The sequence below is a fragment of the Malurus melanocephalus genome, unplaced genomic scaffold (genome assembly GCF_030028575.1).
Source record: "Malurus melanocephalus ecotype Western Australia unplaced genomic scaffold, MMel_1.1 scaffold_3, whole genome shotgun sequence".
Lineage (NCBI taxonomy): Eukaryota > Metazoa > Chordata > Aves > Passeriformes > Maluridae > Malurus > Malurus melanocephalus.
In genome coordinates this window covers 5,572,004-5,589,158 of record NW_026623235.1, presented here as the reverse complement: position 1 = coordinate 5,589,158, position 17,155 = coordinate 5,572,004, and the positions used below count along the sequence as shown (strand labels likewise).

Here is a 17,155-nt window from a genome sequence, read left to right as displayed (position 1 = left end):
TAATTGCTTGAAGAGAGACAGACATCCAGACAGGTTTTGCCTCCAGAGAAGATGAGATTCTCCAAGCCTGTGAATCCAAAGTGTCATGGGAGGGCAACCCCCACAAACCTGGAGCCATCTGCTCTGCCAGGTGACACGTGAGGTGATACTCTTCAGGTCAAACCCTCCAGCAGTGTGGCTCATGCCAGGTGTGGGAGACAGCCACCACCTGGGTCAGGGACAGTGTCTCGGTAATGGTTCTGCATGACACCCAATACGGGGTAACTGTGACTATTGTAGGGACATGGTGGTATTTTTACACCTCATTCCTATTCCATGGTACAGCTTTCTCAAGTCWTTCAGTCTACAACCCTTGTTTCCTGAAAAGGTAGGGGAAAAACCAYGAAAAATGAGAAAATTTTGACCAAACTCATTCTAAAAAAAAAACCCAACCAACCAGAGATGGCCATTTTACAGTACATGCTTGGGGGGCAGTGGTGCTTCAGAGCATTCACAAGGCTCTGGCTGGATGGACGAGGGTATGAGGAGAGGATGCCATACATGTCAAAATGTCCTGAYCAAGGCTCTCATCCTGGAATTTGATTCGTACAAATGCACCCCAGTGCCCCTTTGCTTCCTGAATAGCCCAGATCAGATCGCAGCATCCCCAGGTATCAGTGTAAATTCACAACAAACCAATTGGTCCCACATCCTAAGGTGTCACATCCCCATTTTGGTAGAGACTGTGAATGCTGAACCAATCCCCAAACTGGCAGGTGGTATGAGGATGCTGCCRTACAGCCCCTGGTGTGCAGGAAGGCACACTGACTGTACAGGCTCAGGCACTCGAGGGCATTGGCCTGCAGCCACAATCTGTCAAGATACAAATCACCTCTGCAGCTGTCAGAATGACTCATTTTTAACTGTAACAGCTACTGGCAGGGCTGAGTGTGCAAGGGACCACCTCTGTCCATGTCCCGACCTGCACATTCACCGAATGCTGACTGCTCTCTCTGCTGGCCATCCGAGAAATGGGATTTTCTCAAGACAGACTTGGTCACATACAAGTTTGCAAAAATGCACTGAACAAGCAAATGCATGCCAGAAAAGTGCCTTTTTTCCTTTAAAGCCACAAACAGGTGAATAAAATATGTTAGGTATGAAATAAACTATATTCTTAGGTAAAAAGCAGCAGCAAAGAAGAGAAAAAGCCAGGAGAGATGTGTGTGCTCCATCTCCTGCTGCAGCTTACTGATGCAATAACCTGATGGAGACAGGAGGAACCACCTATAAGGTGGGATATATCCCCATTATAAGGCTCTCAGGGTCTTGCCCTATGATACCTAGAAGTAAAAGTCTTGGAGAATTTCCAGCGATCCACAGAATACAGAAGTTGGGAGATCATGGGATTGTGAGTAACTGACCTGAGGGCAGAAGAGTTTCTCCTCACTTTCTTCAATGCCTGACTCAAGGATCACCTAGTCCAGAAAGCCACCACTTAGGGACTCTAAGCACATAAAAACTGTAATAACTGGACAACGGAAAGACATCACTGTGGGAGARGACAAGGTAAATAAGGTAGAAAGGGMATGGAAAGCTAAGCTGCACTAAGAARTCATTGTACTGAAASTGCRTAAGCAGGACATCATTGTCCTGGACACACTGGGACACCATCTGGACACAGGGAAGATTAAAAGTCTCAAGGGCTRTGGGACAGCATGGAGTGTAAGAGAGCACAGGCTGACCCTGCTGTGCCAGTGCACCCCAGACAATCAGMCATAAATGCTTCCCTATTATTTCCTATCTCACAGTGGCATGAGCCCAGCTCCCCTGCATCAAGGAGTGAGGCTCTCCCTAAGCACCCCTTCAGTGGGGTGGCTGCCCTGGCCAGCCTGGAGCTGCACCTGAGCTCTACCTGAGGACCAGCAGTTGTGCTCGGCCATATGATGCACCCCACACATGTACATATGACTGTAGTATGGAGATGCTTGAATCTTAGGTATTTAAATACATCAATGGTCATAGAGCTGACAATCAGTGATGTCTGGCAGTGAAGTTGCCTCCTTGCCAYCAGCTTTACAGTGGCAGTTCTTTGCTTGTACTTCTGCAGGCACACGGCAACTGGGTCTCTTTGCTTTTCTATCTGCAACTTACTGTAGTGTTCAGTGGGGAAAACACGCTCATGGGGCCACCTCGTGCTTCAAATATGGGGTGGCAGCAGAGGTTAAATACAGCAAGTTCCACRAAATAGTCAGGACTGGGGTTACCTGCAGAAAGGACCAGAAAGGAAAGGGAATTCACTTAGTCCCTCTGATGGGACACCAGGACTAATCAGCATTAGAAAAGGGYTGGTTTCTGCTAATTACAGTGAAGGAGTAACATATCTTTGTATTGGGGCCCTAAATGAGCACTTGATATATTTCTGAATTCTGCCCTTCTGACAGCACGCCACCTGAAACATGATGAGCGGGCTAGAGAGACAGCACCTCAGTATCACCATCCTCAGCACTGAATGAAATCATTCTCTGGCTTCTACTGATCCCTTTGGAGTGACAACTTTTTACAAAAACTGCAAAAAAAGTTGTTTATTATAGAAAAGCTATAATCACACACACCCAGCCTGCTACATGTAAAATTAAGCATCTGTTCAGAATGATTAGAGAGAAAATGGACTAATGCTTCCCATTGATTTTTTAAGAAATGTGCATATTATGAATAATGGTTTTGACTGTTCTCCTTCACAATCTTGATGCTGAAACTAGATTAAACCAGGCAGACTCTTGTGTCTGACCCCCACTAAAGGGAGCGTGTCAGATTTCAGGCACCGGAAACCAGCTGAGGTTAAATCAAATGACACACTCAAGWAGGGGAGGATGAGAACCTAATGTTCTGTAACAACTTAAAAGGACTGTTGAGCAATGCACAGGAACTTGTTGTCTATGGGATTCCATCACTTGAAGGGTAAGAAATGCTTAACACAACCTGTTAATCTAAAATGTGGATCTTTACATTCTTGCTTCTGCTGTGTCTAATCCAAGATCTACACAGAGCTGAGCAGGCAAATTGCTGCTTCTTTGCACTGTGACAGACAATCTTACCATCACTCAAAACCAGCAAGTAACAACATCTTTGTTCTCTCAGAGTGTGCCTGGTACATCAGCATTAAGCAGAAGGAGCTGCCATTTCATCCAAACATGAGAAACATCAGACCTTTTGCACAGGAGTATCTTGTTAAATCCAGCTGTCCCCTCTTGGGAGGGGTTCTGTGCACCAGTTTATCAGAAACCCCRAATTTAATCTCAGTTTCTTCTGGTAAAGCTGGTTCAGAGCGACAGAAACTGCAGATCAACTATCCCACTCCACAGAAGAGTGTCCTGACAACTGGCCTCCTAACCACAACCCATGCTGGCACCCAAGAAATACATGCAGTAGCAGCCTATCTGCACAGGCAACCAACAATGCTGCATTGGGCAACAGAAATTTTGAGTTCCTATATTCAGCAGCTCTTATGAGACAGAGAKATCTGGATGAAGTGAATCAATCCCACAGTTGCTGGCTGTCTCTACTGTTAATATGCTGAGTAAATTCTCTAGAACTGATGAGAGACGCAGCCATACACTAGGTATGTAACGGTATACTTACATAACACAGTCTTACACATATAAGACTCTTACAAGTTTTTGCATTTTTCTGTACTTAACAAKAAAATGATCCCTTATACTTAAAACCTTTACTGGGCTTTTCCTGAACAGGAATGAAGTCCATCACAAATGTTTATTGTAGTCTCAATCTCAACAGGTTTCCAAGRCCTGACTGGATAAAGCCCTGAGCAGCCTGGTCTGACCTGATTTGAACAGGAGATTGGACTAGTGACAGCCTGACCCTTCTAACCCGAGTTCTTYTACCAGTCTGAGTCTGTGATGTGCTACTGTGTAAAGCAGAAGAGGTTCACAGCTGAGAATGAAAGACCTCATTTTAGCCTGTTTCTGCAATTCCATGTTTAGGGCAYTCTTCTAAGTGTGAGACTATTCCAAACCCTCAGTCAGCATGATGRCTTTCCCGGGATGCCCTGCAGGAATGCAGCTTCATATCACTTCTAAGGATATCCAGCAGCAGGCAACACTGAAGGGGGAGGCTTTCTCACTCCCTTCCCCCCAACCATATGGCCCTGCTGATTTCCTTACACCAGCAGGAGCAGCTGTCTGGCCTCATGGCAGTCGAGTTCAAGAAACCAAAACGCAGAAAAAAAAAACCTCAACAAAACTTCCTGCTTTCTGTCAGAACTACCTTGAATAACCACAAGGCCAGACAAACACCAAATGCCAGAAGAGGGAAGCAGGTGAGAATGCACTGCCATCATGAGAAGCAAAAATAGCAACTGCATCTTCCAGGAACTGTCAGGACTAGAACATTTAACTGAAATGTCAGGATTTCATTCTCCCGCTTGTATAGCACAGAAACCTGGACACTTAGCTGGTTTTACATAGTGCATGGGAGTCCACAATCAAACTACTMAATCAGTGTTCCCTTTACACTTTGCTAAATAAGGACTAATCAGTAAAGCTAGTGAAGGAAACTGAGATGCACTGTCTGTTTACATAAGTAAACCATAACATGAAGAAAACCATCTCTCACTTCTGAAATGTGACAACATGTAGCAATTTAGGCTACAATATTCAGTATTTTGCACACATATTTTTCCAAAAGCTTTTTTTTTTTTTTGCAAGTCTTTTCTTTTTGGGCACAGTAGCTGGAAAAACAATGTACTTATGGTGGGATGTCTGCCTTTGATTTGATATTAAAAACCCAGTGCATTTTTACGTAATTGAAATAAAAGTTTTTATTCAGTTSATGATATTTCTGACTGGGTGTTCTATTTTTCCAAATACTTTTTTCATGTACAGAAATGTAAACCATAAATACAATGTAAGAGCAGCAAAACAAAACACATCCACTTAGAACCAGAATTTTGTTCACTTCACTTCACTGTCCTTCCAAGGAATAGCTGTAATCAGTCTGACTGCCAAAGCGATGTACAAAGTCTGAAAGGGAGAACACTGAGCCCCATCCCACTTCGGGATTCATACTGATGAAATCATCCAAGTTCATCTTGGAATCTAAAAAAGGACCAGAAAAGGGAAATATTTAAATTCCTGATGCAGGTTCTGTAACACAGGTATACATCTTTCAAGAAAACATTCCAAATCCCACTTCAAGAGTTCAATTTGCTCCAGCAAGGTTCTGCAAATTGTGTGGTAGTACAGAAACATCTGTTTCCAGCCCGTGAAACATTTCTTTTACCCTGATTCCCCTCTCTGCCCATGGCAAAAATCACAKTACCAGACCAGTATGCATCCAGTAAATCATTAGAAATTAGCCTGTGTAGGTAAGATTTTTCCCTACAACAGCAGCCTAGAAGGRTCGAGTAGTGTCAGAGAACTGGAGTGCAAATAACAATCAACACAGGGAACTGCAAAACAGTCTTCCTGCATTCACACAAAYTGGATTATGCAAAAGCAGGAGAGATATTATTCACCCATTGAAGTTCTGAACCAAAGTCAATGGAGTCAACTTTTGCACTGACCACAGAGGAATGGGATCACAGCAGTAGTCAGAATGGCAAGTTGCTTATTGTCTCTCAGAAGTGATTAGCCCCTTGGCAAAYCTACAGTTTGTTACTCCTCAGATTACAGTATTTGCTTTCTCTCCAGCCCTGAACTTTGCCCTTGATGGACATGGTTCCACTGCAGGGCCAAAATATGCAGAGGGGAGGAGATGTGTGACCTAACCAAACCCCCAGCCTAGAGGGATGTTCAGGCAAAGAAGAGCACAAACGTAGGCTGGGAACAATACTTAATTTTTTTTGTGAATCCTGAATGACAGAATGAAGTCAGAGGGAGAAATGTTTAACTACCATGGTTTCAAGAGAAAAGTAACCATGACTGYTCTTTYCCAGGATKTTATTCTGCTCTGTTCTCTACAGGRAAGGTAGTAACCATTCTATCCCATTCATGGATTCCAGAAAGCTCACTGGAAAAAGTGCTGGTGTGCAGTTTTGGGTTTTGATTGCCTTATACTTCCTTTTTCTGGAGCTGGCCTGGTACAAGCTTTGCTGACTCAGAACCATGCTAATCAGAGGTTCAGTTCTGATGACAAACATATGTGGCCCTATTATTTTACGTTCTCACCAATGATGTGCACAAATAATCTTTTTAAAAGCCCATTAACAGAAAACTGGTAGAGAATGAGTTTAACAGAGTGGTAAAGCCACTGTTACAGGTTTACTTTACAGATTTACTGTTAACAGCTTTTCACTATAATAAGTATTTACTTTACCATGCATGAATTCATGTGTGCATTTAAGGATTAAAAATCAAACAAGAGGAAGCTCTAAYGAATAGATTATAAAATTCAAAGGATGGAATTTGCTTCAGCTGAAAAAAAGCTTGTGTAATTAGGTTTACCATTATGGAAAGTATAAGCAAGAAAGGGAAAATGATGTTACGGAGCCCCAGACCCAGGAGTCCCAGGCATAATCCAGCCCCTAAAGGCCTCTGTTTGCACCATGTCTACACTACAGCACACCTTTGAGATTTGCCTAATCCCAACTCTCACCCCTTCTGAAGTCTGGCCTCTAAATCTTTTCTTGTTAACCTGTTTGAACTCTGCATATGGAAAATCCTTATGTCCAGCAAAGCACAGTCCTACTGCTGAAGTGAGTCTGGCAGGAYAGGGACAATTTCTGCCTATATGGGAATTTCAAATAACACAAGCTCAGCAATCTGCTGTCATAGCTCAAGAAAAAAAACAGTAGTGGAWAACAGCTCTTGCTTGCTGGTATACTGGTAAGTCTGTTTTCCAATTTCAAATTTGTCTTTTCCTCTCAGATGCTTTTTAAAAATTAATGTGATTCTTCATATACTGTAATATTAAATAAATAAATAGTTCTTTGCTTTATGTGAACATAGTAAAATAATTTCATAGAACTGTTCTGTGAATGTTAAAGCAGTCCAAGGGGGATTGTTCCAGTAGTTACAAACACAGCTGCTGTTTGCAACTTGGAAGTTGCTATCACAGTGCCTCTAGGAAATGAAATATTCTCTCAAATTCAGAAGGATTGTGGCAGAGCATAACACAGCCCATCAGAAAAATGTAACGAAAAGAAAAATTGTTTTACCAGAGCAAACATTTCCTATGAAAAGCGATGGCCTAAGAACCCGTCGGTAGATGGCACTGGAGTGGCACGGGAGATATCCGTAGRGAAAAACTTAGTGAGACCTCTCCCGTTTTATTCGTGTAATAACAATCTCCCTGCGCTGCTCTCTTCTCATGGGCTCTATCTAAAAGGCCGTGCATGTCGTGTTAGACCTTAGAACTTTAGGAAACAGATGGGCAAAGAAGCATGAGAATACCACAAAGTCCTGTTCCTGAAGCAGATGAAGAGTGACAAAAATCAGAATTTACAAAAGATACATCTGGATGCCACAGCTGGCAAACCAAGATAATCTMTCCACAAAAGAAAGGAGCATGTATCCTGCAACACTTTTACAAGACCAACAGCAGAAGAATTATTTTCTTTTAAGGTTTATATTACACTTGCAGTCCTCCTCAGGTGCTGTGACTGTTACACTAGCTTGCATTTGTGCATGCTTAGAGCTAATCTTCCTCTTTGACAGAACACTTTGCTACACACACCCCCCACCAATGAGACCTATATGGCCTATACTGGGATCCTTGCATAATTTTCTTTTTGTTTAAATCCAGTCTGACACTTTTACCTCGAGCAGCGGTGAAATGAAAGGCCATGCATTGCTAGCCATGATACTTGTGGCTTCTGCCAACAGTAGTTAGAAAGCAGCATTTAAGCCAAGCCTCAGCTTGGCTCACAGACCTTGGACAACTCAGCGTAACGACAGCTGCCCAAGGGCTGCTGGAAGCGAGGAAGTCTGGAACAAAGCCTCCAAGACCAGTTCTGTTTATGCCTAAAACCTTGGGGGCACCTAAAATAGTTGGAGTCTTCACAGACTTGTGCAAGTGTTTACAGTTCTCTTCAGATCCTCCTCCCTTGTCTGAGCAGGGAGATAAGTCAGGACTCTTCCCACACTCAGCTGCAGGGCTGCTGKCTCCACAGCTGAGATATAACTGACTGTGCAAACCATCCTGGTTGATCTCAATGTAAAACACAGCTCACCACTATAAATCATCTTTTACAGAAAGTGGTGTAATTTCAATCAGCCATTCTGGGAATTTAAGTATTTCTTAGTTGTGTCTTTATTGTATCTATTAGACTTGATTCAYTACTTCCACAAAAGCTTATGAAGGACCTAACCTGCAACACCAGAGTCTTATTCTCAAATGAGAGGAGCAGAAGGTTCCCATGAAGTGCACAGGAACTACTGGTATCCCTATCAGTGTCTTCACTTTCACTACCATCACTTCGGAGAGGAGATACAGAAAGCAACTGCAGACATCTGCCTGGCCTGTGTTTAGCAGATTTCCCTTACATAAATATTTGATACAGTGTCTCCAGAATTTCTCAGCTGTTCTACTCATGCTCTTCAAAATTAAAAAAAAAATAAAAAAAAACAAGTAAAACCCCATCATTATTGACTACCAGGGATTTCARTAATAAAAAGAACAAAAAGTTTTCACAAATCAATCCAATAAGTGTGCTACCAAACACCTTGGGAGAACTGAAATTCAAACCAGTGCTTTTTGGTTAGAGCTGCTGCTAACACTTGTACATAAGCCATATAACCATCTGTTCTGAGTAATTTTGAAATGCACTGTGCAAGCTGTATTTTACACAGGCTTGCAGTAAGGAGGGCTGATCTCATCCCGAGTCATAAACTAAGCAAAATCAGACCTCATTAATTTGTAGAAATAAGATTTAAAAGAAAACCCCAGGTTGGGCTTAGCAGCTCTAGAATAAGGAATCTGTTCATCAAATYTCATTTTCTTAGTTTTTATTATTTGAAAAAAAATCTCATGTTGAAAGAAAACAGGKTGTCACTGGCAAACAGGTGGGACCAGGGGAATCTGCTGCAACTCAGGTATGTCTATTCCAGCAGCATTGCTTTGAAGTCAGGGCAGGGTGAGAAAGCACTGTGCAGCCAGTTAGGTTGGTCAGGTTCTCCTGGCATGCATGACAGCAGAGCAGAACAGAGGCCAGAGCAATGCCAATGGAAAACAGAGGCCTAACTCTGGGAAGCAGCTAGAGCAGAGCCACTTCCAAGAGGCTAATGTGTAGCATGTGAGTTCTGAGGATATACAGCAGGCTTGAGAGGGTTTTTTTAGTTGTTGTTTTATTGGTTGGAGTTGTTTGTCTTTTAGAAAAATTATTTTAAAAATCACTTTGTTCCAGCTTCAATTTTTTAAAGCATAGACTGGAATTTATGCTTCCACGTAAGCTTATTTTTAGATGGTTTATTTTGCAAGCCCATGAACAGGACAAATACAGTTTAAGATTTATTCCCTTTGATTTACTAGGAGGAGAAAAATGCATCATTTTTTACTGATAGATTCCTCAATTCRATTCCAAATGGTTTTGGTAGCAGGGGTGACTTCTCTAGAAGCTTCCCTTATGTCTGACAGAGCCACTGCCAGCCAGCTCCAGGATGGACCCACCTCTGACAAAWACTGAGCCCATCAGCGATGGTAGAGCATCTCTTCCTTTAGGAAAGGAAAAAAAAAGCTATTGCACAGAATTGTGGCCAGAGAGGAATGAGAGTATATGGGAGAAATGACTCTTCAAACACCAAGGTCAGAGAAKAATAAGGGGCAGAAGGTGCTGCAGGCACCAGAGCAGAGATTCCTCTGCAGCCTGTGGTGAAGATCATGGTGARGCAGCTGTGYCCCTGCAGCCCGTGTAGGAGCCCCATGCTGGAGCAGGTGGATGCCCAAAAGGGGRCTGTGACCCCATGGGAAGCCCAAGCTGGAACAGTCTGCTGGCAGGGACCTGCAGACCAATGGAGAGAGGAGTCACGCTGGAGCAGGTTTGATGGCAGGACTTGTAACCCCACAGGATTTCCATGCTGGAGCAGCCTGTTGCTAAAAGATTGCACCCTGTGGAAATGGACCCACAGTGGAGCAGTTCATGAWGATATGCAGCCCATGGGATGAACTCATACTGGAGAAGTCTGTGAAGAACTGTCTTCCACATGAGGAGCCTCACACTGGAGCAGGGGAAGGACTCCTCTCCCTGAGCAGTGGCAGAAACAACCTGTGATGACTGCAACCTCCATTCCCCGCTAAGCAGGAGGGAGAAGGTAGAGAACTGGGAATAAAGTTAAGACTGGTAAGGAGGGAGGGGTGAAAGAAAGGTGGTTTTAGGATTTGTTTTGCTCCTCATTATCTTGTTCTGATTTTGACTGGTAATAAGTTCAACTAATTTCCCCAAGTTGAGTTTGTTTTGCCTATGACAGTAATCGGTGAGTGATCTCTCCCTGTCCTCATCTCAACTCACAAGCTTYCATTATATTTTCTCTCCTCTGAGAGAAGGGTGAGAGTGACTGAGCAGCTTTAGTGGGCACCTGGCATCCAGGCATGGTCGAACTGCCACAAACATCAAAGAAGTCATATAGGAAACAGAAGGAATCTAAAAACCTTGCATCTTCTCAAAAGCTTAGGAATTCAGCTGCTCTAAATGAAAGCAAAAAAAAAAAAAAAAMAAAAAAAAAAAAAAAAAAMMAAAAAAMCAAAACAAACCCASTCTGATAGAAATGTGCCTCACAAATAAATTGTTATTAAAATAATAAGTGGTCAATTCTGTCAGCCATTACATAACAGTCACCTCCAACATGAAATATGCAAGTAATTTAATCTTATGCAAACACAAATTAACACGCAAGGCAAAACGTTCTATCTAAGTGAAACGGCACGGAGAAAACAGTTATCTGCAATGGGATTTGGCATGGACACGAATATTAACACCCCAGGCTCTTTCATGATAACAAAAGGTCTGCCACCCAGTTTCCCATCAAGTTAAAAATGAGGCAGCTTTATGCCTGATGAAACTGTGTTGAGACATTACAGTTAAACCTAGACTCCTCACAGACTCTCAGCACTGTGCACATTGAAGCATGCATCATTATAAAGTACCTCAGGTGAATAMAAAGGGRAGACAAAAAATAAASCTGGAAGAACTGGTACTAAATGAAAGACAATTTGAACTAAATGTCCTAGATCTGAGACAATCTAGTTGTGTTCTGACTCAGAACTTGAAGCTCCCTAGTGAATGACTTTTCACCTTCAGTGGGTGCAAGGTAACAATTTTCCTTCAGTGAACTAACCAGGAGACCAAGCATATCAGCACAGAGCTGGAATATTGTGTCCATTTGACGCTCCTCAGCACAAAAAAAAACCCCAAAATATGGACATTCTGGAGTGAACTCAGAAGAAGAAAGTCAAATTGTTTGGTGCAGGGCAAAATTCTGTTCAAGGAGAGGSTTAGAGAACTAGGTCTGTTCAGTCTTAAAAAAGAAGATGAAGGRGAGACATTACTGCTGCCTACATCTAATTGAGCAGAGAACACTAGGACAATGGAGCCAGAATCTTCTTGAAGGAGCCTGGCAACAGGACACGAAGTGAAAAAAGGCAAGTTGGAACATGAGAAATTCATATTATAYATTAGGATTTTTAATTCCTGTTTTGTTTACCATGACAGTTGTGAAATAYTGGAACACTGTCCAGAAAGGTGGTGGAATCACCACTGCACAGAACCCTGAGGAATCCCTGTTTTGGGTACATGTTGGACTGGATGACCCAAGGACATTTCATTCAGCATGGAACAGTATAAAGCAAACAGTGAAAGCATAAGAGGAAGAGCTATGTATCTTTCACTATCTACCTGCATCACAGAGACAATTGAGACTAGCTGAGGCCTGAAGTAAGGTAAAGCTCAGCAGTGAGGTAAAGCTCAGCCAAATAAGACAGGTAAGGGGAACAGGGTTTGCTGCTATGSAGTCATTTACTCCAGCTAGAGATACATGTACACATGTGCAACTGTTTGAGTCATTCCGTAACTTACTACCCACAAGTAATGGTTCTTACTCTTTTGATTTGAGTGAATTTCTATTTGCTTTCCTGGTCTGACTTCATTTCTATTCTTCACACTTTCATTAGCTCTCAGCTATCAAAACAACAAGGTTTATCGGGGCAAAAAAGTTCTCAGCACCTAAGAGACTCCAGCTAACAGAGAACCAYCCACTAGTTTAGGAATTCCACACTCCCTACAGTACTTTTGCATAAAACTCTGCTGAAGATAATAACCAAGAGTCAGAATTCAAGGTGCTTCATAACCTGGATTGTCTAAAAAACACCTAAAGATTCATAACAAAGAACACATCTGTGTTCCTGCTCACTCTCATAATTCATTTCTACTCTCATGTGAAACACCAAACTTCCTTAGAAGCCAAAGCAAAGACTGAGAATTAATTTYCCAGCAACTTAAAACCACATTACACTTGGACCTAAAGACAAAATGTTTCTTTAACCCTGCCTTCTCTAACATAAACACACAGCAGTACAGTATTATTAAAAATCACAAAACCAAACATGCAGAGCAGTAAGATGAAAATTCTTTCAAACTCAAAGAAAACTTCACCATGCTTTCCTTGGAAGAAAATGAGAGAACAAACAAACACATGGCAAATGTTAACCAGCTTGCAAAACACATGATTAGAATAAGCTGAAGTGCTGTGTGATAAGAATGCTTTAAGCAGCTCTATAGAATAGATGGCAAGTCTTTACCTCTCTTTTTTTTTGCCTGGCCCAGAGGCTGTTAGCTAGGCTATCACTTAAAAGAGGTTTAAGGTTTAGGGAAAAACTTGCCAACTTAAAACAYCCTGGGGTCCGTTCACCTGGTAGAGAAACCTCGAACATTTCATGCAGGCAAACCCACCACACTGAACAGAGCCTGAAAATTTCCTCTGGCCAACACTACTTTGCCGGCGTTAGATCTGCGCACTAGAGTGTAGTATAATCAGCATGTTAGAAACTTCGTGACTCCTATGCAAATTATTTGTCCTATTTGCTTCAGTCCTCTGCTATAATAACAGAGGAGAATTACTTACCTCTCACTCTCTGCTCAGTTTATGAAGATTAGTAATTATTGTTTGATAACAGTAAATGTCAGAAGGCAGGTTAGACTGACTACACGTTCAAAAAAGAGAGTACCAAATGCTTCATAGCCCTATTTTTTCCCATATGAAGTAGTAAGCYAGCTGGACAAATGTTATAGAAGTTATTTATTTCCCATGTGCATCTTGGACTATCTCATTCAGCACTTTAAGCAGGAAGAAGGAGTTCTGGGAGCTTACCTGCAGTTTCAATGCAAGGGTATGGAGGAGGAGGYTTCTGCCATTTTCCATTTGCATCCTTCATGTGAGATCTGTCTGAAGCAAATGTCTTCAAGTACAAATCTGCTCGAACCATTCTGATTTTTCTAAATAAAAATGCAAAATTGTACCAAAAGATGCATGTAGACAATACCGCATTAATCACCCAGAACAAAAGTACTTTCCTCTCATCAAGGAGCACTAATTAAATACACAAACCAGCAATGTAGGGACAAGTTGTTAACAAGAAGCTGCAGTAGGAAAGGGCTTTTGATGACTAAGGTAAAGAGCTTTAGAAAAATAACACAGTGCATTAATTTTAYTGGAGTATAGCAAAGAAACCTGTCACTATGCATACACAAAGAAAACTTCAACTTTGAARTAGTCTTTATACTTTATGTCATCACCTGTGAAACTCTGGACGAAGGCTGTCRTCCAACCTGAAGGCCTCCACACTGTACATATCAAAAGGACAGGGAAATGACAACACTGTGTCAAGATCATAAATGAAGTTCTGCTCCCCRCTGGAAACATGAAGTAGAATAACATGGTAGTCCTGGGAAGAAGGGTAATTACCATTAGTTAAACAGCATTTAATGAGAAACTGACAAACAGTGGGGAAAAAAATATTTCTAAAAGCGCATGTTCAGATCCRTTTTTTAAAGCCCGCTTTCTATCCTTGAATATTAAACCTGTAACATTTCTGGTGCCAGGAGAGAGACTTCCTAATGCCTATCTTGCCCATTGTGCTCTTCCAGAAACCTTGGTATTCTCCCAATTTCTTTGCAGCTTTCTTTGATTTAAACCTCGACAGTTAAACTAAAGGGTATGCTACTCCTAAGAAAACATGTTCCACACCAAACTACAAAATTTATTCAGTTAAGCACTTTTTTCCTAGACCCAGTCATAAATAAAAACTCAGAAGTTACGATGATAGATTGATATTAAAGCTACCTGATGATCTCTTCTAATAAGAGATTTTGTACCTGTTGCAGTAACACTGTGAATTTGAGTGTCCAGTTGCCAGAAGCACCTGAAAAACCAGCACACCACTGAAAAAACTGAACAGCTCAGATCATGAGGACCACAGGAGTAAGAAAATTTCCTGTATCAGCTCTTGAAGCTGGGAAAAAATATCTGTAGGAACTATATGACACTTTTTCAACGCAACTGTTTTATCAAGACATTTGAGTTATGCAGTGCAGTTTTACTCCTTAACCTGTAAGAAACACAGGTGGAGGTTTGGGGACCCTGCAGTTACTTATGAYAGGTGTCAGGTAGGTATGTACACTGCTGTTTTCCAAAATTAAACTGAAGGCAGACCTTAACAACTTCCTTAAATTTACATTGAATCCACTCACAAAAAGGGTTGAGCACTCTCTTCTGATACTTTCAATGTTAAAACCACAAAGACATTTSAATGAAATAGATTTGGGCAAACTACTTCACCAGACCAATATACACATACAAACAGTATTTAGAAAAACTTGTTACTGAACATAAGAAAAATTACCTTACAAACTTTACACAACCTATGATCCACTGAAATGTCAACGTTAAATCCAATTCAATCCATGAATTCTTATGAGAAATCCCCAGTCTGCCATGGCCTTTCCTGACTCTGCTATTCCTTCTTAGGTCAACTCTATAACACTTGGATCTCTTTTTAAACCAAACCTTTTATTTTGTACTGTAAAGCTACAATATTTTCAAAGACAGTGAATGATTCAGAAATCAGAAAACTTCAGGAGTTTGCAGATTACTTCGCAGAATTTCAGAAACTGCCATAGGAAACAGTTTTTTCTGTGCCAGATAAACTGAGAGGATTCTATAATGATACCAAGGAATTCTGTAGCAGCACTTACTGAMCTACATTAATTGATCAAATGCTCCTGTATATGGGTCAGTTTAGCTGCTGRTATCTGAATACATATTTAGTTTATATTTTTCTATCATCTGGCAGGCCTACATAAATATTTTAATCCATCTACTTCTTACACAGTTATCAACCTACAATTCTACAGATCCACCACCCTCAACACCCAGATAATAATTTTCACAAATCTGTTATGCATTCCTGCTAATATTAAGATTTGTCACCAGTAGATTTTACTGTCTTGCTCTTAATTTATGATGGATGGTGCAAAGGAGCACCAGATTTAGGCTTTTTATAAATCTGTTGTAAAAGAATAACACACATTAATGCAAAGCTATACAGTGGGTAAAGTTGAAATGGACTTCAGGTCATGTGGTCCACCTGTTGCTCAAGGAGGCACTTCTACAGCCAGCTGCCCAGAACTGCATCTGAACAGCTTCTAAAGATCTCCAAGGATGGAGACTCCACAACCCCTCTGAGYAACCTGCTTCAATGCTSCACCACCCTCAGAGTAAAAAAGTATTCCCATATGTTCAGATTGAACAGTTTGTTCCATTCCCAAGTGTGATCCTGCAGCTATCAACTACAGAGGCATGCACTCAMAATTACTGAGAGTAATGAATGCCTTACCCAGACAACAGGCTCATCTCCATGTCCAGATTTCTGCTTCCAGAGAGGAATCTGAAAGTTGTAAGTGAAACTGAAGTGAATAAAATCTTTCAGGTTAAAACAGATTAATTTCAGGTAAATTGGTTAGTTCTTTGCTAACCTATCAACTTCCTCARCTTACATCTGTGTTGCAGTACAAAAATTTTTTTCTAGTTTCTCTCTAAGGAGCATGAAATTGGAGATTCTTTTCTGGGCCACATTAAAATAAGCTGTCCAGAGAAGTGGTGGAATCACCATTCCCAGAAATATCCAAAAGACTTGGGGATATGGTTTAGTGGTGAACATAGTAGTGCTGGGTTAACAGTTAAACTTGATGGTCTCAAARGTCTACTAATGGCTCTATGATTTCATAAAGGTTACCACTATCCTAAATTGACAGATTGCAGACAGAATTACTCCCACAGCTCACATAGACACCATTCCTCTTCCCACTGTCCTGAATGCAGTGGATAATTTAAAAATCTCACRTGGTGTGGTTGGCACATCTCTGAGCCAAAGTGAGGTACAAGATGGGTTTGGACTGCATCTCACCTACAGGCTGGGCTACAGGCTCACTCCCCAACACCGGACTGTGGTTGAAATCGCCGGGACCATGTCTCACCTACACTGGGCTGCAGTCTGAAGGCCCGAGCCTCTCCACAGCTGACTCTCATCACATCCCACTGACTCACCATCCTCCTATCATTGGATATGAAAACAGCATAAAATTCTTCTAAAGGGTACCGATCCTGACTCCTGATRTAGTCACAAAGCTTCCAAACATTTTCTTCGCTGCAAAACACAAAATCGATTAATTATTTGGTTTTCCTCCAACTTCATTTCTCGTGACGAGAAACGAGTGCAGGAATGCGATCAGCCCGCAGCCGCGCCATTGTCGCCGGTGGCTCCGGCTGTCSCAGCGCCTTACGGTGGCGCGGGGGGCACCTGCCCGCCAGTCCCCGTCCCCCTTACCAGTAGCAGCTGGTGTAGGTGCAGGCGGGGCGGGGCGGCACCGCCGCCTCATAGGCGGTCTCCGGCCGCGCCATGGCCGGTCTGAGCGGGGGTGAGGGTGGCGCAGGAAGCGCTGGGCCCGGTGGGGGCAGCGGCTACGCCGTCCCCGAGGAAACCGCGACCATCCCAGCTTGGCTCGGGCACTTCGGGGTCACGGCCGGAGCAGCGACCATAGGTGCGGGGACCCCTCGGACGGGGCGGGACAAGGCGGAGCCGCCGAACCAACCCCGCCCCGCGCCGGCGGGCGCACTGCTCCGAGTTTTCGGCGCCAAACGTGTGTGGAGGGCCGCAGCGCGCCGCGTGT

At 42.4% G+C, this 17,155-nt stretch overlaps 1 protein-coding gene across 2 annotated transcripts in view; it reads right to left on the bottom strand.

Moving 5' to 3' along the window:
- NTAQ1 (N-terminal glutamine amidase 1) overlaps nt 1-17,155 on the bottom strand; it is a 25,600-nt gene extending 8,445 nt beyond the window's left edge. Inside the window, exons 1-6 of one of the 2 annotated variants that reach the window (XM_057368300.1) lie at nt 16,813-17,149; nt 16,533-16,632; nt 15,823-15,873; nt 13,724-13,872; nt 13,299-13,423; nt 4,755-5,096 (exon numbers count right to left, since the gene is read on the bottom strand). In XM_057368300.1, coding sequence (XP_057224283.1) covers nt 4,963-5,096; nt 13,299-13,423; nt 13,724-13,872; nt 15,823-15,873; nt 16,533-16,632; nt 16,813-16,886 — 633 coding nt within the window. In that variant the 5' untranslated portion in view covers nt 16,887-17,149 and the 3' untranslated portion in view covers nt 4,755-4,962. Of the gene's footprint in view, nt 1-4,754; nt 5,097-13,298; nt 13,424-13,723; nt 13,873-15,822; nt 15,874-16,532; nt 16,633-16,812 lie in introns of those variants that run through there. The other variant, XM_057368293.1, reaches the window with a different exon arrangement.